Below are 25,009 nucleotides of genomic sequence, written 5' to 3'. Positions count from 1 at the left end.
AGTCTGGGAGTGGAAGTGAAAGTTTTAGATCACGTCTCCTCCGATGTTCTGTCTGTGTGGCCGCGGCTTATCTGTCATTTGTATTTGTGTGTGTTGTTTTGGGGTGAGCCACTCTGTCCTGTGCAGGATGGGGAAAGTCAACCTGCTCATGGCAAGCCACTTTGAGTTCTCCATCTGGGAGTGGAAATGGACTCCTCGGCTACACCTCGTCTAACATTTTGTCTGTTGAAGCATGTTGTTGTTTGTCTGTACGTGTGTCAGTACTTGCACTGACTGGTGAAGAGGTCTTTGGTAAATAACAGGTCTCACTTGTGACAACATCAGGGTATCCTTCTGTATTGTATTGGGCTTCGCCTGTGGTGGAGGGTTGGTTAGAATTTTCCCTTCTGGACTAGCCTTGATATAGGTGACCAGAGCTCTATCTTCTATCTTGTAGTCCCCCTAGGGTGTCTTTCCAAAGCTGGGAAATTTTCAGCTATGCTCCCATGAAAAGGAATTGGTATTTCTGATAAACCTATTTGCAGGGCAGCAATGGAGGTGCAGACACAGACAACAGACTTATGGACCCGGGGAGGCGGGGGGAGGAGAGGGTGGGATGAATGAAGCGAGTAGCCTGGAAACCTATACACTACCATATGTAAAATAGAGAGCCACTGGGAATGTGCTGTGTGACTCAGAGAACTCAAACCAGGGCTCTGTGACAACCTAGAGGGGTGGGATGGCTTAGGAGGTAGAAGGGAGGGTCAAGAGGGAGGGGACATATGTATACCTATGGCTGATTCATGTTGATGTACAGCAGAAACCAACACAATATTGTAAAGCAATTTTCTTTCAATTAAAAATAAATAAAAATTTTTAAAAAGGAGGTGGATTCAAAAAATTTAGTAATTTGGCTTAAAAGCCACACTACTTTACTTCCTGCAACGGTTAATTTTATGTGTCAACTTGGCTGAGCCACAGTGCCTAGATATTTAGTCAAGAATTATTCTGAATGTTTCTGTGAAGGTATTTTTTTGTGTGAGATTAGCATTTACATTAATGAAATTTTAATAGAACTGAAGTCCTCTGTAATGTGGGCAGGCCACAACCAATCAGTTGAAGGCCTTAATAGAACAAGACTAACTTCCCTTAAGCAAGAAGGAATTCTGCCACCTGACTATCTTTGAACAAGAAGTCTTCCCTGAGTTTTCAGCCTACCCACCTATCCTATCAGGTTTGAGGATCCTCAAGTCAACTGTGAAAGCCAATTTCTTAAAATAAACCTCTCTCTGTTCAAAGAAAAAGAAATTGGTATTTCTCTCCCCCTATGCCTAGAGATGTAAATGTTCTACCAGGATTCTCAAGAACATTTATCTAGACTATCTTTACTTTCTGAGATTGAAGAAAGAGAAAAAAGAAAGAGGGGCCTCAAATGGAAAAACTGTGAGATCTCTGGTTCTGTCTGTATGTAAAAATAACTGGTAAATGAGCTGTATTTAATTGTCTTAAAAATAAGTGCTTATAAATTAAATATTTTAAAAATTGGTCAAGATGAACTTCAGGACCATATGATCTGGGAAATAGTACTGAATTGATATCTGCTATTGACGGTGGCTTAAGCTTGTTGGTTTGATTAATATAGACATGTCTTTAGAGTCATCAATATTAAACATAATACTTCTGTTGTACTTAGGTTTAATAGAAATCAAATCAAATCTGATTATATCTGTTGTAAATCTGTCAAGGAAAGTAACATAATGTGAAGAAGTTTTGTTTGTTTATCAGCCATGATCTGTAGTATGTGGGATCTTAGTTCCCCAACCAGGGATTGAATTCGGGACCCTTGTATTAGAAGCACAGAGTCTTAATCATTGAACCATCAGGGAAGTCCTTTAAGTAAAGTAAATGTAAATGATAAGAGCTTTTAGGTAAACTGTATGGGAATAATTATGGTTTAGGAATGTCCACTTGAGGAAGATCTCTCTGGATATTTGGTAACATGAAATGTTAGTTAAATGATGGAAGTTTCTTGAATAGCTGGGTCATTCCCAAATAAAATAAGATACCAGGACATCAATTACTAAACAAAGAAATTAAAGACATCTAGGTCTATCAGGGAATATGTTTGGTGCCACCCGGAGATGTTCTCTATAAGAAAGCAAGTGTTTTTAGAAATTATCATTGGTATTTATGTTCACCAATTAATAGAATGCTAATATAAAAATTTATAATTTCTTACTTCTGAATTTTCACTAGAAATCAAGGTTTTTTAAAAGTTGAGGACTCTAAACATGTAGTTAAAGCTAATAAAAATAATAAAGGAAACATTTCAGTATGCTGTAGGAAAGTGGGACGTGTGTTTTCAGTAAAGAATGGAATTACATTTTATTAAAGAAAAACAAAGTGAGTCCATCTTAGAGCTCATTGCTTTTGGATGGAAAAATGAGGGATGGGCTAATATGGATGCAGAAAGTGATAGAAGGTTTGCAGGAAGTGGACCCTGAGAAGAGTTTTGTGCATGGTCAAGTCTGGTTGAGTTTGGAATGGATTTAACTGAGTAAATGAATTTCAAAAGTAAGCTGGTTTGAAACTTGAATTTTATTTTTATCTCTGTCAAGAAGACAATTTTTCTTAAAACACTGAACTGCCTCTGATAACAGATTCAAGTTTCTTTACCTTTTAAGTTATCTGTTCTAGATTTGCCTTTGAAATCTTTTATTGTCACTAAGGTTAAGTGAATAACTATTGTCTCACAGTGACTTATGATTTTATACACCCAAGTGTTTTGAAACTTTTTGACAAGCATCCCAAATATCAGGGCTTTAAAAAAATATTTATGTATTTATTTGACTGCATCAAATCTTAGTTGCAGCACATGGGATCTTTGTTGCAATCATGTTATACTGTTGCAAAGTTTAATTAAATTATTAAGGGGACACTGTTTCTGAGGCTTAACTCAGTAATCTATTTTTGGATGAAGATCAGATGCTACATGATCTGCAACCAAGAGATTAATACCAGGTTATGGTCATTTATATTTAAAGGCTCCCTTGTGTTGGGGACAATTAAACCATACTAGAGATAATCAGCCTAGCATCACTAGGAAATTGGGCTGGGTGCTTCATGGACAATGCCAAAATATAATTTCCCTTAAAGATAACAACTGGTATAGAACAGACTAAGTCAGACAAACTGAGACATACTAGGCTGCGCCTAATGGAATTTCTTGACTTAAATTCTTACTTATGATCTTACTAATACTGCTAGCTATATTATTTTTTATGTTACCTGTTTTACAAAGCTGCTTTTTAAAATTACTGAATGTGTGACTGAGCCTCTGATAAGATGATGATATAAGTTCCATATGAGACTCATGATTGTAATAATGTAATTCTAGATATGGGAAGAAACAACAAGAGGGGATGTTTTCCTGAACCATAAGAGACTAGTAAGACAGGGAGTCTGGAGATTTGGGGCTACTATTAATAAGGTCTAGTCCAGTAATAGCACGTTGGCAGCCCATCAGTGAAATCTTCGCCAGACCTGGGAGTAAGTATTCTCAGCACAGCGGGATGAAGTGACCATGAAATGACTCCCACCAAACTATGGTCAAATTCATGACCCTGAAGGGGCTCTGCCAACTGAAAATTGGCACTTGCCATCTGCCTCTGCAAGGATTAGGTCAAGGCCACTGCAGCCACAGACCTTCAACACACCCTGAAAGGAGTTCAGGGTGGAGATCGGGAATGAGGTACTCTGTGCTCTGGAAAAAAAACTGGAAGAACAGGCCTTCAGATAGTTGGATACTCAGGAGATTTTACGAGCCCAAATTCTTGCATCGTCTCATATCAAGAAAAGCACTGAAATCATTAACAGTGACATCTGTTTTGGCCATGAGGAGGGAAAAACATTTGAAAATCAAAATGGAGTGTCTGTGGTTCAGACATCCAAGGTAAAGCTAAGTGACCATTGTGGATTTCAGACACATTCCTGGATTGCTGAGAATTTGAATTTTCTGAGCTGCGTCACACTTAGGATGCTACCAGCCATTCTCAAAACAATGTCTGCTGGCAGTTGGTAGCTGCAACCAGATGGTTTCAAGGTATCCACTTAAAATGATTAAATTTTTAGTCAATAAAATTGGTTTAGGTCAGATGTTAGCCAAAAAAAAAAAAAAAAAGGCGATATGTGTAGTGGTCAGTATCTCCTGTTATGTGTATGTTAATGCTGTGAAAAAACTCCTTAGGTAAAATTACATAACTGGCTACAATGAGTCTCTTCAAAGGGCCAGTTCCAGACTGGATTTCAGGTTTAGTCTCCTGAATTCCCCAAGGAATGAGATCTATTTTGTCTATTAGAATTCCAGTTGTCACTATTTCAACTACTTCTAATTGGATCTGTTGGACCAAGTGGTGGACCAGGGGTTTGCGATTTTAATCGAAATAAACTCTGATCCAGGATTTAAAACTTATGAATATTTCCAATTCAGTGTCCCATTGAGGCAGGACTATGCCCTATTTTAGAAGGAAGTAGCCAGAGTGGCCACCGCCCAATTCCCTGAAAAGATTTCCGGAAGGTTAAAAAGAGAAGAGGAGAATTGCCTTGGTGGTTCATTAGTTAAGAATCTGCCTGCCAGTGCAGGGGACACAGATTCCATCCCTGGTCCAGGAAGATTCCCCATGCCACGGGGCAACTAAACCTGTGAACTGCAACTACTGAGCCCATGCTCTAGGGCCCACACACCACAGCTACTGAAGCCCATACACTCTGGAGCCTATGCTTCACAACAAGAGAAGCACCAATGAGAAGCCCGCACACCGCAACTGGAGAGTAGCCCCTGCTCACCAAAACTAGAGAAAGCCCATGTGCAGCAACAAGGACCCAATGCAGCCAATCGATTAATTTTTTAAAATGTTGGGACTTCCCTGGTGCTCCAGTGGCTAGGAGGACTTGTGCTTTCAATGCAGAGGGCCAGGGTTCAATCCTTGGTTGGAAAACTAAGATCCCACATGCCACATGGTGTAGCCAAAAAAGAAAAAGAAGAAAGGGAGGACTGAAACCGAGTCCCCCTAAGATTGAGTTCCTCTGCTGAGTTTATGATTAACATGCTTGCCTGCTAAGTTGCTTCAGTTGTGTCCGACTCTGTGTGACCCTATGGACCATAGCCCACCAGACTCCTCTGTCTGTCCATGGGATTCTCCAGGCAAGAACACTGGAGTGGGTTGCCATGCCCTCTTTCTGGAGATCTTTCTGACCCAGAGATCGAATCTGCATCTCCTGCATTGACAGTCTCTTTACCACTAGCACCACCTGGGAAGCACTTATGATTAACATCTCTATCCAAAATGATTATTCCCCTTCTTGTCCAACAGCTGTTCTCCTCGGGATTGAGAAGTATCAAAGAAAAGGGGGTATTGAGATCAAGCAGGACCCTATGGAACTCTTGGGCACAAAAGCCTTTCTGCGTCACCTTCTCTGAGTTCCAAAGGGCAGGTTCAAATAGTTGTTGATCAGGGAAGGGAGGGGATGCAAAGACAAAGGAGGAGCAATCAAGAAACAGTAGTACAGCCTTGGGGGCAGGGTCCTGGTTCCCCCTCAAGGAATATACATAATGTTATCTTTCAACTCTTGAACAAAACTAAAACCCCCACCAAATGGAAGACATGATGAAGCACTCTTCATTCCAGAGAAGGTCACAGTTCACCTATTACCTGATGCCATATGATCGCCAAGGGGGCCCAATATCAGGAGTAAAAGAAGGGGTTCCTCCTGAGAGATTCTAACTTTCCCTGCCACACACAGGGAGATGCATCTCCCAGCCCAGAGAGGTCCCAAGGAAGCATTCCTCTGGGACTGACTGGGAAGGATCCAAGTGCTCAGGGCAAAGATAATTCCAGCATATGGGCACTCTTGTGACAGCTTGGGGACAGAGAGACCCTGAAGGTCAGAGAGAGGTAGAAAGGCCTCAAGCCAGGCCTAGGAAACATAACCAGCTGCCCTCATTTGAGCCACCTGGATAGATAGGGTCTTGTTCTTCAGCTACACCAGGTCAGTCCTGACGCGCCTGTGGGTCTCATCTTAGCTCACTGTGTGACCCTGGGCAAGGCAGAACCTCTGAATCTGATTTCCCTCACAGGTAGCTCAGAATTTAATCACACAATGGAGGCCAGAGCCCTTGGTTAGCTGTAAAAGATTGGTCTCAAAACCTCAAGTAGGAGCTTCCTTCCCCTGGTGACACTACTGAGTCCTTCCCACTTTAAGACTGTGGAGTTAAAGATCTGTGGATTTATGAGAGCAGTGCCTTGACGAGAGAGAGTGAAAAAAAGGATGGAAGGGGGCAGACCGGAGGCAAGACAGAGGTGACAGAGCTTAGTCCTCAAAGGTCTCTGGGGTCACGAATGTCATTGTTCCAGTCTGCAGCAGTCTGTACCAGGCCCGCAGAGCCCTGTGCCCTCAAGCCCAGATGAAGATCCTGTACACAGCTGCCACTCTCTGCCAGGGGCAGGGCCACAGGACCCAGGGCAGAAGGGACCGACGGGCCCCCTGTCTTAGGAGGAGAGACCTGGGGGAGGAGCAGCTCCAGCAGGAAACCAGGGCAGAACAGGAACAATAGCAAGGTTTCTTCAGTCCTTGTTTTCTTTGGCCTCTTAGCTGCCATGGAGCCCAGATCCCGCTCCTCCAGGTCCTTGACTTTCCTCCGGCCCGCCCCTCAGCCCCCTGACGGAAGAGCACCTGTTCCCTCCCTCTGCTGCGCTCCACACACAGCCCTCAGGAGGCTTTAAAAATTACAGTCACATGTGAGGAAACTTTACAGAGTGTTACTCTGTGCCAAGCACTAGACTGAGTGCTTCCCAAAAACGGGGCACGGGAGTGGTGGAGGAGTCTTCAGTGCAGCTCCACTCCTGGGATCTTGGGGGTCCTTCCTTGCCACTCTTCCAAGCTTTCAAGGGCCCTCCAGCCTCATTCCCCACATACCTACCCAGGGATTAGGGAAGAGGGAAGGATGGGAGGGGTGCGGGTCGGGGGAAGAAGGGGCGGCGCAGAGGAGGGACTGGGAAGGACTGGAAGAAAGTGTTACCCAGTTCACGGGTGGGAGAACCTGACTTTGGGGGAACTAAAAAAGACCACATGTAAGACATTCAGACGTGGAAAATGATGCAGCGACTGACAGAGACAGAGTAGAAGAGATGACGAAAGGTGAAATAGAGAGTAGACGCTAGGATGGCCAAGTCCAGGGCAGGCTGGCCTGGTGCTCATTATCCCCAAACGCCCCGGCTCCAATCCAGGAGGTCTGCCCCGCCCGAGTCAGGGAGAGGCCCGCGATGGCCGGACCGCCCCGCAAGGCCCTGCCCGGCCGGCCGCCCCCGCCACCGCCACCGCGGGCCCGCAGGGAGGTGGGTGGCGGCGGCGCTGTCCTCAGGGAGAAGCGCATCATTCCAGCCCGGCTGGGCATGAGGCCGGGTCAGGATGCCCAGGTCGCAGGAGGAAAAGGAGGAGCTGGACCCAGCGCCCGGAGAGAAGAAAAGGGGAAGACCGCGGCCAGAGATCAAGGCTCAGCGGAGGCACCCGTCCGGAGAGCCGAAGAACGGCAGAGCCCAGAGCCAGCAAAGTCGCCCCGGGAGCCCGGGACAGACAGAGTGGAGTAGGAGCGCGGGAGCCGCCCGGAGCGCACTATGCGCGGGTCCCAGCCCGCCGGGCCGGTCTACACCGCCGGCCTAGTCACGTGGCCCCAGAGGGCGTGCGGCTGCCCGGGCGGGGGGGCGCGCGGGGCCGGGGGCGCGGCGGCCCTGAAGTTCCCTCCCTGCGTGCAGTGCTGGCCCCCGGGTGCGGGAGCCGCCCACTGCCCCCCCGGGCCCGCCCCGCCGCGGGCCGCCTGCCTGGTATATAGCGCGCCCCCGCAGGCCCCGCGCCACGTCGTTAGCCACGCCGCGGGCACCCGGGACTGTGCGGGCACCCGGGACTGTGCGGCGCCCCCGAGCCAGCCCCCCACCCCCTGCACCACCGCCTCCCGGACGGGTGACCCCTGCGGGGACTGCTGCAAGACCATGAAGAAGGAGGTGTGCTCCGTGGCCTTCCTCAAGGCAGTGTTCGCAGAGTTCCTGGCCACCCTCATCTTTGTCTTCTTTGGCCTCGGCTCGGCCCTTAAGTGGCCGTCGGCGCTGCCCAGCGTCCTGCAGATCTCGCTGGCCTTCGGCCTGGCCATAGGTACCATGGCCCAGGCCCTGGGGCCCGTGAGCGGTGGCCATATGAACCCCGCCATCACGCTGGCCCTCCTAGTCGGGAACCAGATCTCCCTGCTCCGGGCGGTCTTCTACGTGGTGGCCCAGCTGGTGGGCGCCATTGCCGGGGCCGCAATCCTCTATGGGCTGGCACCATACAATGCCCGAGGCAATCTGGCTGTCAATGCGGTGAGTGCCCAGGGGGCTGGCGGTGGGGCAGGGACCCTGGGGTGGGCTCTGGACCTGGTCTCCAAGTCCCATCTCCCGAATGGGTGGCACAGAGTAGACCAGCCAGCTGACACCTTTGCCAAGAAGGTCATAGCATCCTAAGGCCAGGAAGATGAATCTCCATGGTGGTGTGTGCTCTCCGCCGACTCCTTGGGTTCGTACCCACCTCCTCTGCCTGCCCACCCACCTCTTGCTGCTGCATCCCAGCGTCTCTCCCGGTGCCTACTGTCCGCCTTCTCTTACCTCCCTTCTCCTGTCTTACCTCCGAGCTCTTCTGTCCTCCTGGGCACCTCATCACTCCCGTGTGGCCCTCAGTGGAGTGGTCTCATGGAACCATCAGTGAGAGATGGGTTGTGATCCTGTCTTTGGTGACCCCAACCTCTCTGGGTTTTGTTTTTCTCATTCTCATTACATGGGAATGGCCATGACTTCCATAGAGTGGGACTCAGGGGGGTATGTTTAGCAGCCAGGCTTGTGGACTCCCTAATGGGATGCCCGTACATATGGCCTCTGATGAATATTGCTTTCTGCTCCTGGCCCCCTCCCCTTCCCCCCATCCCTGCAACCCCAGTTTCAGCCCCCTTGTCCCATGCAAACTGGGTTCATTAATCAAACACAGAGGAGGATTTTCCTGGCCATTGTCAAACCATGAGTCAGCCCCACCGGAGAGACGGGTTTGAGGTTTGGAGCTGGCAGCGGGTCAGGCACGGGCGGGAGGCGGGCTTGGGGGGAGCAGTAAGCAAACTGGGCAGCTGCCCACAGGAGGGAGGGTAAATGCCAGCTTGTGGGGGTTGGGGCCTGGGCAGACCGGTGACGGGCCAGTGTCCAGGAAGAGGTCCCCCAGCTTTGTCACTTTGGCCACAGCTTTGCATTCCAAGCTTTCTGACCACTGGCAAGTATATAGTCTCTTTGGCAAATGAATGACCTCCCTGAAGTGACAGGGCTTGGCTTCCAGGCACTTGGGCCCTAGGAGTCCCTGGAGACCAAGACCCCCATCCCTGCAGGTTCCTGGCCATAGAGTCAGAAGAAGGCAGGGCTCCTAACACACCATCCCCTTGCAGCTCAACAACAACACGACTGCGGGCCAGGCTGTGGTGGCGGAAATGATTCTGACCTTCCAGCTGGCACTCTGCGTCTTCTCTTCCACTGACTCCCGCCGCACCAGCCCTGTGGGCTCCCCAGCCCTGTCCATTGGCCTGTCCGTCACACTGGGCCACCTAGTGGGGGTGAGCAAAGGCTGCTATACTCTGGCCCAGACTCAATCCCCTCCAGTCTGAGAAAATACGGGAGTGAGGGGGAGTTGGGATGGGGACAGCAAACCAAGCCCAAGCTCAGGACAGAGAGGAGAGGAGGGATCCAGAGGGAACTGTGAAGGGAAGGGCTCCAGGCTAGGAATCGGGGGATGGTTGGAGGCCTGGCTGAGCTCCTGAACTGCTAGGGGACCCCAGCGCGGGTCCAGGCCTTGTGAGAGTGGACAGGCATGCTGCCCTCCTCACGGCCTCCTTCTCTCTGTCTAGATCTACTTCACGGGCTGCTCCATGAACCCGGCCCGATCTTTCGGTCCCTCAGTGATCATGAATCGGTTCAGCTCCGCACACTGGGTAAGACTGGACCCTCCCCTGTCTCCCTGGCAATGAGTGCCTAGAAACCCAGCCTCAGCAGCTGACGGTTAACAGGACTTTCTGGATGATGGGGGCCCAGAGCTTGGGGGTGACTGGAGAGAGAAGGGGATGCAGCCAGAACAAGGGCAGGGGTAGATGTAGATGGCAGGGGACCCTGTTTGGGGGGCAGCGACTATGCGTGTTTGTCCCTCTAGGGAAGGGAAAAGCACCTGTGCTCCGGAGCTGGTCTCTGAGGATTCGGTTTCCATCTTTTGGGGTGGCGGGGGGCAGGGCGGTCCAAGTGTCTGTCTTCTCTGATGTATTATTTATCTGTGCCTCTTGGGGACTGGGGAGAGTCTTCCTTCCTGTGGGTCTGTCCCTCTGGACAATCTGTCTGTCATCTCCTTTGAGAGCTCATGGTCTCTCTCCAGAGTCTGTCTCTCTCCCTGTGTGGAAGGGAGAGGAGTTGTGTTCATCTCTCTGAGGTTCTCCATGTCTCTTCCCTCTGAAGGTTCATTTGTCTCTCTTTAGGGTGGGGTTGGTGGGCTTCCCAGGTGACGCCAGTGGTAAAGAACCTGCCTGCCAATGCAGGAGACAGAAGAGACTGCAGATTTGATCCCTGGGTTGGGAATATCCCCTGGAGGAGGACACGGCAACCCACTCCAGTATTCTTGCCTGCAGAATCCCATGGACAGAGAAGCCTTGCGGGCTACAGTCCATATGGTCGCAAAGAGTCAAATGCGACTTGCAGCAGTGGCACAGTGGGGTTGGCGGGGGCCCTGTCCCTCTGGGGATGTCCATCTCCTTTCAGGACCTGGGTGTCAGTGTCCTTTGTCATTGGGGAGTGGGATGTCAGTGGATCTGTCCCTGAAAAAGGGCAAATTCTCTCTGTCCGGAGGTGTGGGCGTGTCTGCATCTGTCTCCTCTGAGAGGCCCCTGGGTCTGTCCTCTGGGGGGAGGGCTCAACCCTGCCACTGCCCTGTCTCTGCCAGGTGTTCTGGGTGGGGCCCATCGTGGGGGCTGCCGTGGCTGCCATCATCTACTTCTACCTGCTCTTCCCCCACTCCCTGAGCCTGAGTGATCGTGCGGCCATCCTCAAGGGCACGTATGAGCCGGACGAGGACTGGGAGGAGAGCCAAGAGGAGCGGAAGAAGACCATGGAGCTGACTGCCCACTGACCAGCATCAGACAGGGGTCAGCCTCTCAGCCCCTGAACTGCAGGGGAGAAGAAGAGAAGCATATGACAGCAAGGCCTCCTCCCCCCGCAGCTGGGTCCCCTGGGCTGGGAAAGAGGTGCTGCTCCCCAGGCTGTGCAGTAAAGAGTTGGAAGCAAGAACACAGGATGGGACTCTTGGGGTAGGGGGCCAGGGGCTGGGAGCTGATGGGGAAGAGACAGGGAGGTCAGACCTCAGGGGTGGTGAGCTCAGTGCAGGCTGCCCCGGGGCCAGGCAGGAAGGGGTGGCTTGGCAGTCTGCATCCCCTCCTCCTCCCCAGCCCCTCTTCCAGAGCCAGGAGGACCCCAGCCCCTGGGACGACAGGGGTTGACCCACCCCAGAGCTTCTTAGGTTCATTACATGCCACCTTATTTATTTCTGCTCAAGGATCCAGGGGGTAGGGTGCTGGTGTTTAAGGTGAGGGCTTCCCAATAAACCACTGACATTCATGTTTGGCCTGTCTCGCTCCAGAAGATACTCTCTCAAAATACTGTAGCTCCTCACCTTTCCTCTGCATCATCCCACAACCCCCTCCACATTCTCCGCAATCCTCCGCAGAAAGACAGGGAAACTGAGGCCAGGGGAGGCTTAGAAAGTCAGAGAGGCGGGATTGAGAGGGCAGAGAGACCAAATGTAGGAACAGAGCTGGAGGTCAGGAGGGGGCAGTGGGAACAGAGAACGCCCTCACCAAGCGACCGCCTGCTCACCCCTCCCTCCTCAGCTATGTCGAGTCCTTGCCACTTGAGGAGGGCCTCAGAGGCAGGGTGTGCTCAGCAGGGTGGAGGAGAAGTGAACCGGCCGGCAGCCCCTTGAGATGCCAAGGGGGTGAGCAGCCAGGTCTGTCATCGGGCCAGGAGACACAGTCCCGGACTCCCCTCTCGGCCCCTTGAGGTTCCAGAAAGGTGCCACGTTGACAGCCTGTGTTCAGAGGGAGAAGCCCCCTGCCCCCACCCCTATCGGAAGCCATACCCAACCCACCTCTTTTCTGGGTCTGCCTCCACCAGCCAGGGTTTCACCATCTTCCCCTTGGCCTCTAGCTCTGCCCTTCCTGCTCTTGTTCCCTTGCCATTGACACTCCTTAGGACACTTTCTTAAACTCACCAAGCCTCTGCCTCTTAAATTATGAAATGAGAATAAAAAAGTGCTTCCCTCACAGGGTTGTTGTGGGGTCAGATGAAGGGAGGGAGGGAGATTCCTGGGACTGGGCTGCTCTCTGTGGGGAGAGGGACAGATAAAGCTCAGGACACAGCTCTGCATCAGAGTTAGAGTCCGGCTTTGAGTTCAAGTCTGGTTGTGCAACTCTGGATGACACAAGCTGTCCAAGTTTTAACTACTTCGTCTGTAAAATGGGGATATTTGTACCCATGGATTGTTGTGAAGATAAAATGAGACAATCGATAGAAAGGAAACACTTGTGCAGACATCTCAGATCAAGGGCTCGATTTGCTTGTATGCAAAGAAATCAGCATGTCCACAGCTGGGCCCCCAGCCACACCCCAGTTCTGGAGGGCCTCTGCTTTCCTGAGAGTGTTTAACCCAAGCTCCTGCTTCTCTCTGGTGTGGGAACCTCTCATTGTGGTTTTCAGTTTTGCTCCAGAAGAGAACGGGCCAGGAAGGCCAGGAGATGGACTGAAAAGGGATGGGAGAAGCTATTGACAGTGGCTGACAAGGGTCGGCGCCGGGGGGTGGGGGTAGGGGGGGCGCGGAGCAGATGCTCCAGCCCTCCTCCAAACTTGGGTGGTGGATGTGTGAGTGCTCAGTTGCTTCAGTCGTGTCTGACTCTTAGCAATCCCATGCACTGTAGCCCGACAGACTCCTCTGTTCATGGGATTCTCCAGGCAAAAATACTGGAATGGGTTGCCACGCCCTCCTCCAGGGGATCTTCCCCACCCAGGGATGATTGAACCCGCGTCTCCTGCATCTCCTGCATTGCAGGCAGATTCTTTACTGCTGAGCCACTGGAGAAGCCCAAACTTGGGTCTGAAGAAGTGAAGTGACATGAAGTCGCTCAGTCGTGTCTGACTCTTTGAGACCCCATGGACTGTAGCCTACCAGACTCCTCCCTCCATGGGATTTTCCAGGCAAGAGTACTGGAGTGGGTTGCCATTGCCTTCTCCAGGGGATCTTCCCAACCCAGGGATCGAACCTGGGTTTCCCGCATTATAGGCAGACGGTTTTACCGTCTGAGCCACCAGGGAAGTCTTGGGTCTAATATCTGTAAAAGGGAGCTGCGGCCAGCCCTGCCCTGTCCTGCCTGCCTGGCAGCTTTATAGTTAACATCAAATGGCAGTGTGTGTGAAGCCCCAGTGAAGGCGCACACCCGCCCCCGACAGCTGCCACCACCCCTGCCTCTACCCAGGAGCCGGGCGCAAGTACCAGCTCTGACCAGCAGGGGGGGACCTCGTCCACCGGATCCACCACTGCTGAGCTTCCTCTTCCCCCAAGTCCCGGGTCTGGGCTCCAGTCAGATGGAGCGCCGACGAGAGGGCACCTGGAGTCTTTGAGGTCTGGGTCCTCTGGACCAGCCCACTGCACCCCACCCCACTGTCGGGGAGTGGTCCAGAAGAGAGGGGATTCCTTCCCCACTCACCCCCTCCTCTTTGCCCAGGGGCGGCCAGTTTCACCAGGTAGGAAGGTGGACACGGTGATGGATGGAGAGACGGAGGAGGATCGGGGGTCAAGGCAGAGAATAGACAGAGTGTTGGCCGTCCAGATGAATGGACAGGAGGGGTGACTGGGAGGGTCGGCTCTTTCAACCCCAATCTGTAGATCAGTATATCAGACCTCACTCGCCCTTCCAAACGGCTCAGGTGAGGTGCAGTCGTGACTGGGAGCCTGGCCTCTTCATCCAGCCCAGCAACTTGGTTCCTTTCTCGGACGGACCCCAAGGGAAGCAGGACGCGGTGAATGGCGGGTCGATGAGGGACAGACCCTCAGGGATGGGCGGGGCACCGCGTCGGAGGGAGGTTCGCCTAGGGCTTGAAGCGGACTAGGTGCCACGCGCCCGGCTGTTTGGCCAGCAGAGGGCGCTGCGCCCCCTCCTGTCGGATCCTCTCCGAGGAGCTCGAGTCCAAGGCTGGCAGAGACCTGCGCACACATGAGCCAGCACACGCTAACCCCGCTTTTCTCGGATCTCCGGCTGTACCCAGCGGGCTGCATCTTCGCATAGACTTCTCGCTCCGCATGTGTGCGGAGCCACATCGCCTGTCCCCCATTCCTTTTCACAGGACCGCTGGGGATCAGACCTTGGTACCTGGCTCCATGTGTTCTCTGAGGGGTTCAAGTATGTGTCATATCCAAGCACACACATATTCAGTCACCCCCTCTGACCCTCTGCTCCACCTGAAGACAAAACCCAGACAAGCCTTGCTTCTCCGTAGGCTGCTTCCTCCCTTTCCCCTCCCCCTGTGCCCAGGGACGGTCAGTTTCCCCAGGTGGACATGGTGACATGATGGAGAGGTGGAGAACCAGGGGTCAAAGCAGAGGATAGGCAGAGGGCTGACTGTCTAGATGGCTGGACAAGAGGAGGGGTTGCAGGGAGGGTCGGCCCTCTCAGCCGGCCTCTAAGCCTCCGCTTCCTCTTTCCAGGTTTTAGTGCAGTGGGTGAGGGGATACGAGGGAGATGACCTTGAATCCTTCCCTTTCTGTCATGCTTATTGTTCCTCCTCCTCATCTCCCCATCATCTCTCCTCCTCCTTCTCCTTCTTGCTCCCCCATCCCTTCCCAGCCCTGAGATAGGACCTTAGCACTCACACTGCCCCAAGTGGACTTACACACACACCTGCTCATACATGGAGATGCCCACCCTGGTAGTCTAGGGTGCCAGGAGACAGGCCTCTGAGTGAGCGCACACAGCTTCCTGGCAGGCAGCTGCAGACAGCCAAGTACGGGGCTTGACAAAAACTCTTGGAGCATGAGTGACCTCAAAAGCATGCCACTAGGGCCCAGGAAGGCTAGGTCCAGGGACACGCTGGCTAGAGCAAGTTCTGGCCGATGTCCACCTGTCCTGGACAGGTAAAGGACCGAGTTCCAGGCCAGGCAGGGTCCCAGGAGACTCTGCTCCAGGTCAGCTGGAGACCAGGGCCACCACCCACTCAAGGCTCTCAACCCCGGGGCCCGGAGCAGGGGCCTCAGGTGCGGCTTGTCCTGGACCATTTCTAACCCAGCACAGTCTTCACAGCTCTCACTGGAGTGAGAAGGGAGGTGACAATCCTAAAAATCACCATTATCTGACTTTCTCCAAGGCATCATCAGCACATTCACTCCTAACAACATATTGCTGCTGCCACTGCTCAGTCGCTTCATTCGTGTCTGACTCTGTGTGACCCCATAGACAGCAGCCCACCAGGCTCCCCCATCCCTGGGATTCTCCAGGCAAGAACACTGGAGTGGGTTGCCATTGCCTTCTCCAATGCATGAAAGTGAAAAGTGAAATTGAAGTCGCTCAGTCATGCCCGACTTTTAGCGACCCCATGGACTGCAGCCCACCAGGCTCCTCCGTCCATGGGATTTTCCAGGCGAGAGTACTGGAGTGGGGTGCCATTGCCTTCTCCAACAACATATTAGGGAGGTGGGAACTAACGTCTCCACTTTTTTTTTGGCCTTGGAGGTGCAGCTTGCAGGATCTTAGTTCCCCAACCAGGGACTGAAACTTGGCCCCCGGCAGTGAAAACTCAGAATGCTAACCACTGAACCACCAGGGAATTCCCATCATCTCCACTTTAAAAGTGGGGAAGCTGAGGTGACAGGAGTTAACACCGGTCAGGGATGCGGAACACACTGTAGTATTCAAATGCTTTCTCTTTCTTATCAAAGGCTCTCAACAGACAGGCATGACTGCTGTTTGGTGCCTGTGTACAAGTGCAGAAATTGAGGCCAGGTAATATGCAGGGACTGGGACGTGTCCTCAGGCCCTCTATGACCCTGTCTGAGGGGAGCAAAGGAGGGAGATGCCCTTGAAATTCGCTGGGACAGCCCCTAGGCAGGGAATTCCCCCCACCCCTCCGTGCCAGGGAGTAATGTCACTCACACTGTGCCCACAGCCACATTCCTTCAGCCTGGAGCATTTCTTGAAAGAGTCCTTCATGCCACGCAAGCCTGGGAGTCTGCACTGGAACAGTGGCAGCACCAAGGAGGTCAAAGTCAGAAGTAGCCACTAGTTATTCCCAAGCCCATCTTCTCTATGAAGTTTGCCCTGACTCTGCTGGAGGGGGAAAATTAGGGCAGGCTTCATAGAGGAATTGAACTTGAGCAAAGTCTTGAAAGAAAACCAAAAAAGAAAAGCATTCCAAACCCAGAGTCTCCACTACTCGGTGACTACCCAGGCACGTTTCAAAGAGCCAGCCAGGCAGAGGGAGACGTGAAAATCACAGATGAGGCTGGGAATGGCCGAGAGAGGTCCCCAGTCACTTGAAGGGAGCCAGGAACCCAAGGAGGGGCCCCGACTCGAACCCAGGAGAAGGGCTGCCTCTTCTTCAGGATCAGAGGGAAGCTGGCAAGGGCACAGGGGGCTGCAGGGACAGGGGACGGGGGAGAATATACTAAGTCTTGCCAGCTGGTTTCACTTTCTAGGTAGAGCAAGAGGCAAATCGATCTGCTGGAAGAAAGCCAGAGCAAGGTAGCGTACTCAAAGAGAGTAGGAAGATTTGAAGTAGGGCTTAGAATAGGGAGAGAGCTGCCTGGAGACAGTGTGGTGTATGGATTACTGAGACCCCTACTGAGGCCAGAGACCATAGGCTTGTCAAGGCATCAGTGTGCATGGCTGGGCAAGTTTCTCCAGCAGTGCTCAGCAGCACAGATGGGAGCAGAAGGGTGTGGAGGAGAACATGCATGGAGGAAAATGGTGGGGGGCAGGGAGGGCAAGGTGCAGAGAATGGGAAGCTGGGACAGAGGACACTGCAAGGTGAGACGCCAGGGGATCTGGCTGGACAAGGTAGAGTCAAATCAGGAGGGTGGGATGAACAGAAAGAGGGGAGGGGAGGATTGGGGGAGGGATGTGGCTGGAATTGAAGTGGGAGAGGGTGGTTGGACAGAGCCTGTGGTCAGAGTTGGGATATTTCACTTGAAGATTTCAGAAGGCCTGTCCCAGGTAAGGACAGGCTGTAAGGCGAGCTGGCTGAAATGAAGCAGACATGAAAGCCTCCAGGTCAGGAAACTTATTCACTCATGCATTCATTCAGCAAATATTCATTGAGCACCTGAGCCAATCCCTACGCAAGAGGGTACATGTAGGGTGAACAAAACTTGTTCCTGCCCCCCTAAGGGGCTCCCCGCCTCACTGGGGCGATACATTAACACCATGACAACACCCATGGTGACTGTAGTGTAAATGGCCAGGTGTGGTGAGGAGGCCTCACCCAGGAAAGGGCCAGGTGATGTCAATGCTGAGCCTTGGGAATAGATTGCTGTTGTTCAGTCGCCTACTAGTCGGGTCTGACTCTGTGACCTCATGGACTGCAGCATGCCAGGCCTCCCTGTCCCTCACCATCTCCCAGAGTTTCCCCAATGTCATGTTCATTGCTTTGGTGATGCCGTCCAGCTATCTCATCCCCTGACGCCCTCTTCTCCTTCTGCCCTCAATTTTTCCCAGCATCAGGGACTTTTCCATTGAGTTGTCTGTTTTCATCAGGAATCAATTAGGGCTCCCCCAAACAAAGGACTTGGGGTGGGCTTTTCAGGGAGAAGAGAGAGTATCCCCCCAGGGGAGACCAGCATGAAGTATTCTAGAACCACTGGCCATTTGGTGAGGCCAGAGGGTAAAGAACAAGGCAGGAAGTGGGGAGAGGTGAGGCAGGAGAAGCAGGGTCCCAGAGGACCGTGGGGGCCAGGCACGGAGCTCACAGAGGCGACCAGAGGCTTTGAAGGGATTTTAGCAAGGAGCAGCAGGATCAGATTTGCATTTTAGAAAGATCACTCAGGCTGCAGTGTGGATAATTGATTGGAGCGGAGCAAGGGAGACGACAGAGAGAATGGTTGAAGGCTGCAGGGCAGCAGGGGTGGCAAGAAGAGGGCAGTGTCAGGAAATACTTGGGATTCAGCATCAGTAGGACTTGATGCCTTGGCTGGACGGGGGCGGGAGGGCGAGGTCAAAGATGCCTCGCAGGTGCCACCAACTGAGCTGGGGACAACAGCAGGAATGCATTCAGGGGACCCGGGGAGAAATGAGAATCTCATCGTGAGACACGTCACATTTGGGGAACCTGCGGACACCAGGGGACACCTGCTGGGCAGGGACACATGGCTCCGGGCACAGCCTGGGCACTCCGCTGTGGGTAAGAGGTGACAAGTGCATTATTTTAGCAGCTCGGCAGGTTCTTCTTAGGGACAAAACACTTCTGTTTGAGAAAATACCTTGGTATATTGCTGGGGGTTAAAGGGCAGAGCCTGGGTGTGGGTAAACTAAGGCAGCATAGTCACAAGAATGGTAAGCTGCCCTGTGAAGAGGCACAAGAGGGCGAAGAGTCAATGGAAACTCCAGACCGGTGGGCAGCAGAGGTACCCACCGCCACAGGTGTCACCAGTTAGCTGTGGAGCAACTGCCCCTCAACCTGCTCCTCTGCACCCCTGCAGGCCCACGTCCTCAGTAAAGTTGACCCCGTTCACATCAGCTTTCAGAAAATGGTACTCTAGGTGGAAGTGGAGGACAGAGCTTCCTTCACATCTGGGTTTATGGGGTGCAGAATAGTGTGAACCCATTTGGAGGCCAAGTCTGCAGGCAAAGGGGGCCAGGAGACTAGGAGCCTGGGGCAGGGGGTGCACAGGGCCCTCTGACATAGGCCTTGGACTTGGGGATCTGAGTGATCTCATTCTCTCTAAGCTGACGTCGCGGATGGGAGCATCCTAGGGTCACCTGGGCCCCCAGACTGGGTGTCGGCCAGCAGCAGAGTTAGGCCTGCCCCGCTTGGAAAACTCCTGGGAGGTTCCAGTTCAGTGCCCAAGGACAGCCCCCCTCCTTTGGCTGTCATGTGAGTTTAGGGTGGGGCGAGCGTGTGGCCACCCCCACACCTCCCACCCCACCCCCGAACACACAATACCCTGTCAACCTGCCCCCTGCCAGTCTGACCAGCATGGTCCTTGAAGCAGCAGCACCATAAGGAGCTGCAGGCTGGGGCCGGAGCAGCCCGAAGACAGGAGATCAGAAAAGGCAGAGATCAGAAGAGGAACATAGACCCGGGGGCGATGGAGTCAGGCCGGCACAGCTTGGCTAAGATGCTGGTGTGCCGGCTCTGGATGACCATCAGCAGGGCTCTGTTTGCCGAGTTCCTGGCCACGGGGCTGTACGTGTTCTTTGGCGTGGGCTCGGCTTTGAGATGGCCCTTGGTGCTTCCCTCTGTGCTGCAGATCGCCATCACCTTCAACCTGGCCACGGCCGTGATCGTGCAGATCACCTGGAAGGCCAGCGGGGCCCACGTCAACCCTGCCGTGACGCTGGCCTTCCTCGTGGGCTCCCACATCTCCTTGCCCCGGGCTGTGGCCTACGTGGCTGCCCAGCTGGCAGGGGCCACGGCGGGAGCTGCTCTGCTTTACGGGGTCACGCCTGGGGACATCCGAGAAAACTTTGGGGTCAATATGGTAGGTGCAGGGAGAGGGAGAGGCAGGTCCATACAGGTGGTAAGTGGGGAGGGCCAGGCCGGGGCAGAGGGGATACAGCAGAGCACGTGCTCCACACCTGCCCTGGGGACGTGGGGCCCTGGGGAAAGACCATGGCCTTAGTGCAGGCAGAGCAGGAAGGGGACTGTGGTGTGAGGAACAGTGGGGAGAGGGGGGACAGGAAGAAGCCACACTGAGGACCAGGAGTGGGAGGAGGACCAGGCACTTCAGGGTTGGAGCAGCCAGGGAGAGCTGGGGCTGTTGGGGCAGCAGGGGACCCTGCACCTACTTCACCTCCCCGTCCCCAACCCGTTTCCTCCTGTTCCTCTGTCCCCAGCACTCTGCGGCCTGTCTCACCTCCCCAGATCTCTCTACTTACCCATGTTCCACCTACGTCCCCCAGTCCTCACCTTCCACTCCTACACACTGCCCCTCCCAGCCAGCCCACAGGCGAGCATTGTGCAACACAGCTTCTCCAGCCTTCCCTCCCCCACAAGCCCTGAGCCCCCACCTCCCCCTGGACCGTGGCCCCGACCACCCCATAGAGTGGGTGGGGTGCTGCTCACTCCCGCAGGGAGCAGGTGTCCGTGTGGGCTCACTTCAGGGTTCACCTGAACCCCAGTGCACCGCTCTCCCCAGCCCATGAGCTCCTTAAGTCCTGGGGGGCTGGCGGTGGCAAGGTGTCACAACCTTTACCTTGAGGAACGAGGGCCCAGGGATCACCATCCCCAGGCAGAGTCCGCTGCCTCCAGCATAACCCCCTGCTCGCACAGGTCCGGAGCAGTACCTCGACTGGCCAGGCGGTGGCGGTGGAACTCATCTTGACCCTCCAGCTCGTGCTCTGCGTTTTCGCCTCCACTGACAGCCGTCAGACCACGGGCTCCCCTGCAGCCACAATTGGAGCCTCGGTGGCAGTGGGCCACCTCATCGGGGTAAGGGGCACAGGGGACACCCGCCTGTGTACCCACTGGCCCCTCCCTGGGGAGGCGGCGGGGCCCTGGGGGCCAGAAGTGTCCCTCCCCGAACTTCTCATGCCTTGGAGCCAAGGCTATGCCCCATTTCAGGCCCAGGGCAGGGGGACCCAGAGCCCCAGTCTGGGGGCTGGGGCTTGAGCCCGCGGGGCGGTGGGGAAAGGACTGTCCTCTCCCAGGCCTGCTTTCAGGCTGCTCACACCCTGCCCTTCACTTGCTCCCCAGATCTATTTCACCGGCTGCTCCATGAACCCAGCCCGCTCCTTTGGTTCCGCTGTCATCGTGGGGAAGTTTGAAGTCCACTGGGTGAGACCTTCTGCCGGCAGCCAGGGGAGGGGAGAGGCCCCAGTGCCCATAGGGACTTTCACCAGCAGGGGGGCCCCAGACACTGGGGGACACCTGCCACGAACCATCTTCACTCCCAGTGGAGGTTTCCCTAAGCTCAGAAGACCAGGGCCAGCATCCTTTCCTGCCCACCTCAAAAAGTCAGGGGCATCCAGTAGACTGGCGAGAAGTGGGCCAGGGCCGGCGCTGCACCATTGGCCTGGGCCTCAAGTCCTGGCTGCTTCCTTATTCACTTCCTCCAGCTGGACCAGTTTCCAAACTTGGATAGAGAAAAAGACAAACAGAAATAGACACACAAACACACCAGCAGGGACAGGAAGAGCACTAACCAGGGTTCTGGGCTGAAACGGGGGAGATGAGAGGGAGGCAGGGGTGGTGGGGGCCTGACCCAGCCCCGGGGAGGCTAGGTCCCTGCACCTGCAGAGACTCAGGGTCGGGGTTGCTGGGGGTGGGGGGTGGGCAGTGGACAAGACTTGTGCTTCTTGAATTTGCCACCTTGTAGAAAGCTCCAGGGCTCCCGGGAGACCAAGTCAACACTGGAAAGCAGGTGGAGTCCCAGAGCCGCCCTGTGGTCTTGGCTCACGAGCAGGGCATCTGCTTCTGCCTCCTCAGATCTTCTGGGTGGGACCCTTGACAGGAGCCGTCCTGGCTTCACTGATCTACAACTTCATCCTGTTCCCTGACACCAAGACCCTGGCCCAGCGACTGGCCATCCTCACGGGCAGTGCAGAAATGGAGAAAATGGAAGGGGAGGAACCCCAGAAAAAAGAAACCCAGGCCAACTCAGAGGACACTGAGATGGAGACTGTGTGTCAGGTGGCATAGAGCTTGGCCTCCGCCCTCAAGCTTCTGAAAAGAGCCCTCAAAGTGGACAGCAGGCTTTATATAACCAGATTTCAGGTTTTCCTGGGGACATGGGGGGCTTGCGAGGTGGAGTGGGAAGGCTTGGCCTCTTGACCTAACAGGGTGGGCGGGGGATCCCCAGCCTTACATTTCTAGAAGGAACCTGGGAAGCAAATCTGCTCCATTTCCTCCTCTTCCATCGCTTTTAATGGGGCCGAGCAGAGGGAGGCAGGGGAATTCATCACCACTCTCCCTGTCTCTCACCTGTCTGGACCCCAGGCAGGACCCTGGGCTTCCAGGTCCCCATGTCTTGGAGAAAAAGGAATCTGAGCCCAGACAGGCTCTCTGCTCAGAGGCTGTGGGGACCTCCGGGAACTCTAACTTCTCACCCCACTGTTGGAAGGAGGATCCAGACTTCCCAGAAGAATCAAGTCCTAGGCCAGCCTCTGAGCTCCAAGGAGGGATGTCTCTGCCCTTGGATGTGGATGGGGGATGTGGCTCCCCCTCAGACTGGGGGCTTCCTGAGGCCAGATTGTCCCCTCCCAATATATCTTCATTCCTCACACCTCCAAATGAGGAAATCAGCAGAGAGCCCCTCCCTTGGGAAGAGCTGGCACAGAGAGGAATCTTTTCTCCAGCTAGTGGAGGGGCAGGATACGGGTAAGGGAGGTTCAGCCCAGATGGGCCTTTCTCCCCAGGTGTTCTGCCTTCCACTCCAACCCCATCCACAGAAACAATCCTGACGGGGAAAGGTCCCGTTGCAGCACTCAGTCCGTGACCTGGGCCTGAAGAAGCCATCTCCAGACTCATTCTTAGCTCTGCCGGGATCCCCCATAAGCTGTTGAATATGCCCCAAGGATGGTGGGGAGTCAGGAATAACCCAGGAAACCAAGATTTGCAGTTCAGTGCCTCTGAAAGACTACTGGAGTCTCACCTAGTTTGTTAATATTTACAAGCTGCTATAAATCTACTCTGCCTATGACCTGGGATCCTGTCTGGATCTCAGCTTCCTCAGCTGTAAGGGCTGTAAAATCTACCCCCGAGATTGATGTTAAACAAGAGATTGGAAAATGTGTTTGGAAGTTAAAATGATAGAATAGAAAAACAAATCCAATAAATGATTATTGTTGCTGTTACTGTAATTATTGGGTTTGAATACAATTGCTGTTGATAATGGGAGGAAGGAGGAAAAAAGGGACAGGGAGATGACTGAGAGGGAGGGAAAAGTGAGTAGGCTTTTCTCATTTCATCTGCTCTACTTACCCAGGGCCCTACCTTCTTCTCTCCTGGACCTACTGACCTTTGTGAGCTTTGTGAGTGTCTGTGTGGGGGGGTGATGGGGGAACAGGAGTCAGGTTGGGGAGGGACCCTGGAATGAAGAGACAAGCCAGTAAAAGTCAATTTTTCTCATCTCTATGGTGCCCGTCACTATGGTACCCTGCACTACAGCAGTCAAAAGCATGAAAAACATAGGTCCTTTTCCATGCCAGTCTCCCAAGGACAGGGCAACAGGGCCCATTCTGTGACAGTGCAGTGGCTGAGTCCTAAGAGCTCGTGGCCACAGCAGCCGTGTTCTGTAATACAGTCAGTGCAGAGAACCACTCACATCTCTCCAAGCTGGGCCCCACTCATTCATCTTCACAATCTCTCAGAGCCCAGGGCCTCCTGTGCCCTTTTATGAGCAGCGACAGCTGGGCGTGCACGTGTGTGCACGCGCACACATGCGTGCGTGCAATTGACTTGCTAAAGGTCACCCAGCTCAGTACCACAGACCCCCCCCCCAAGGTCTCCCCAGCTCCCAGCTTAGAATTTTCCAAAATAGAGCTCCAGGGGGGCTTATACAAGCAGCGGCCAGAGAAAAGAAGGAAGCAGGAACTAGAAGGTTGAAGAGGACAGGGGGGTGGAGCTCCTGCAGCAAGCTCTTAAGCTCCGAGACAAATTATCTCCGCATCCCTGAGAACCAAGCACGCAGTGGGTGCTCAATAAAAGTTTGATGAATGAATGACTGAGGCTGGGCGGCTGGGGAGGGAGGGGAGGTGGTAATTGATCAAGAAAACTCGGGAGTCACTGCTCCAAATAAGCCAAGAAGACAGCAGCTGAGAAGCCTAGGCTGGAAGGCTGGGGGAGCTGGGGAGAGGCTGCACAGCCACTCGAGCTCCTGCGCCTGCCCTAGAGCAGACCGTGGAACCTCTGTCCCAGCTGGCCAAGAGCATGAGGGTGACTGCCTGAAGAGAAAGCAGGGGGCTATTTTCCCAAATAGTTCTTTAAAGCTCTGCTCTGTCAGAATAGACTAGAGCAAGAGACAAGCTTCGTGAGAAGTGAGGAATTAGGTTAGAATCTGAAGAGCATCCAAAGTTAGACACAGGAATGAGTAACCAAAGGTTAGCTTCTCCTTCTCTGGAGCCCTTTAATAGGACAGCCGGCCATCTGCTTGGATGTGGGAAGGGCTGGCCTTTGGGGAGCCAAATTTCAGTGGCTCCAGCCAGGGTCTTCGCTTCACAGGCACAACTGGAGCCTGGATGAGGGGCTGGGGAGCTTGGGGAGGACAGAGACCCAACCAGGCAGACCCTTGGTGTACACTCCCTTCCTCCCTTTTGTCAGGGGAAGTTTTTAATTAATGGTGTGTAATCTGATCTGGCCCTTCTCCCTGCTGAGTGCTGCCTTCAATCAGCGGAGCCATCTGCAATTGCAATTCATAATTCTCCTGAAAGGGAGGGGGGCCTGGGACGGATGCCTTGGTGATTAATACAATTAGCCTTTTATGTTGATGATTGTCTTAGCAGGAGCAGATGATGTGAGCGCAGAGCCTAGGCTGTCGCATCCCCATTGGCTGGCAGACAGCCCCTCTCCATTCCCCACCCCCACTGCCTCCTCCGGGTGTAAAGAGGACACAGGTCTAATCTGGGACCACGCTGCACAGTAGGGGGGCTCCACGGAGGGAGCTCCTGGGACTGAGAGGAGAGGAACAAGACAACTATCCAGAGACGTTCACTTTCCAAAAGAAAATCACTTGGGCCTAA

General features: G+C 53.6%; 2 protein-coding genes across 2 annotated transcripts; both read left to right on the top strand.

The window, feature by feature from the left end:
* The first annotated feature begins 7,877 nt into the window (after positions 1-7,877).
* AQP5 (aquaporin 5) lies at positions 7,878-12,394 on the top strand. The gene is made up of 4 exons (XM_061416173.1): positions 7,878-8,387; positions 9,488-9,652; positions 9,944-10,027; positions 11,020-12,394. The coding sequence occupies exons 1-4, from the start codon at positions 8,025-8,027 to the stop codon at positions 11,203-11,205; spliced, it is 798 nt and encodes a 265-aa protein (XP_061272157.1). The 5' UTR covers positions 7,878-8,024; the 3' UTR covers positions 11,206-12,394.
* Positions 12,395-17,245: 4,851 nt separating this feature from the next.
* AQP6 (aquaporin 6) lies at positions 17,246-23,131 on the top strand. The gene is made up of 4 exons (XM_061416175.1): positions 17,246-19,812; positions 20,604-20,762; positions 21,027-21,107; positions 21,759-23,131. Exons 1-4 carry the CDS (start codon positions 19,420-19,422, stop codon positions 21,969-21,971), a joined length of 846 nt encoding a protein of 281 aa, XP_061272159.1. The 5' UTR covers positions 17,246-19,419; the 3' UTR covers positions 21,972-23,131.
* The last annotated feature ends 1,878 nt before the right edge of the window (positions 23,132-25,009 follow it).

The sequence above is a fragment of the Bos javanicus genome, chromosome 5 (assembly GCF_032452875.1).
Source record: "Bos javanicus breed banteng chromosome 5, ARS-OSU_banteng_1.0, whole genome shotgun sequence".
Lineage (NCBI taxonomy): Eukaryota > Metazoa > Chordata > Mammalia > Artiodactyla > Bovidae > Bos > Bos javanicus.
This window is presented reverse-complemented; position numbering and strand designations above follow the sequence as displayed.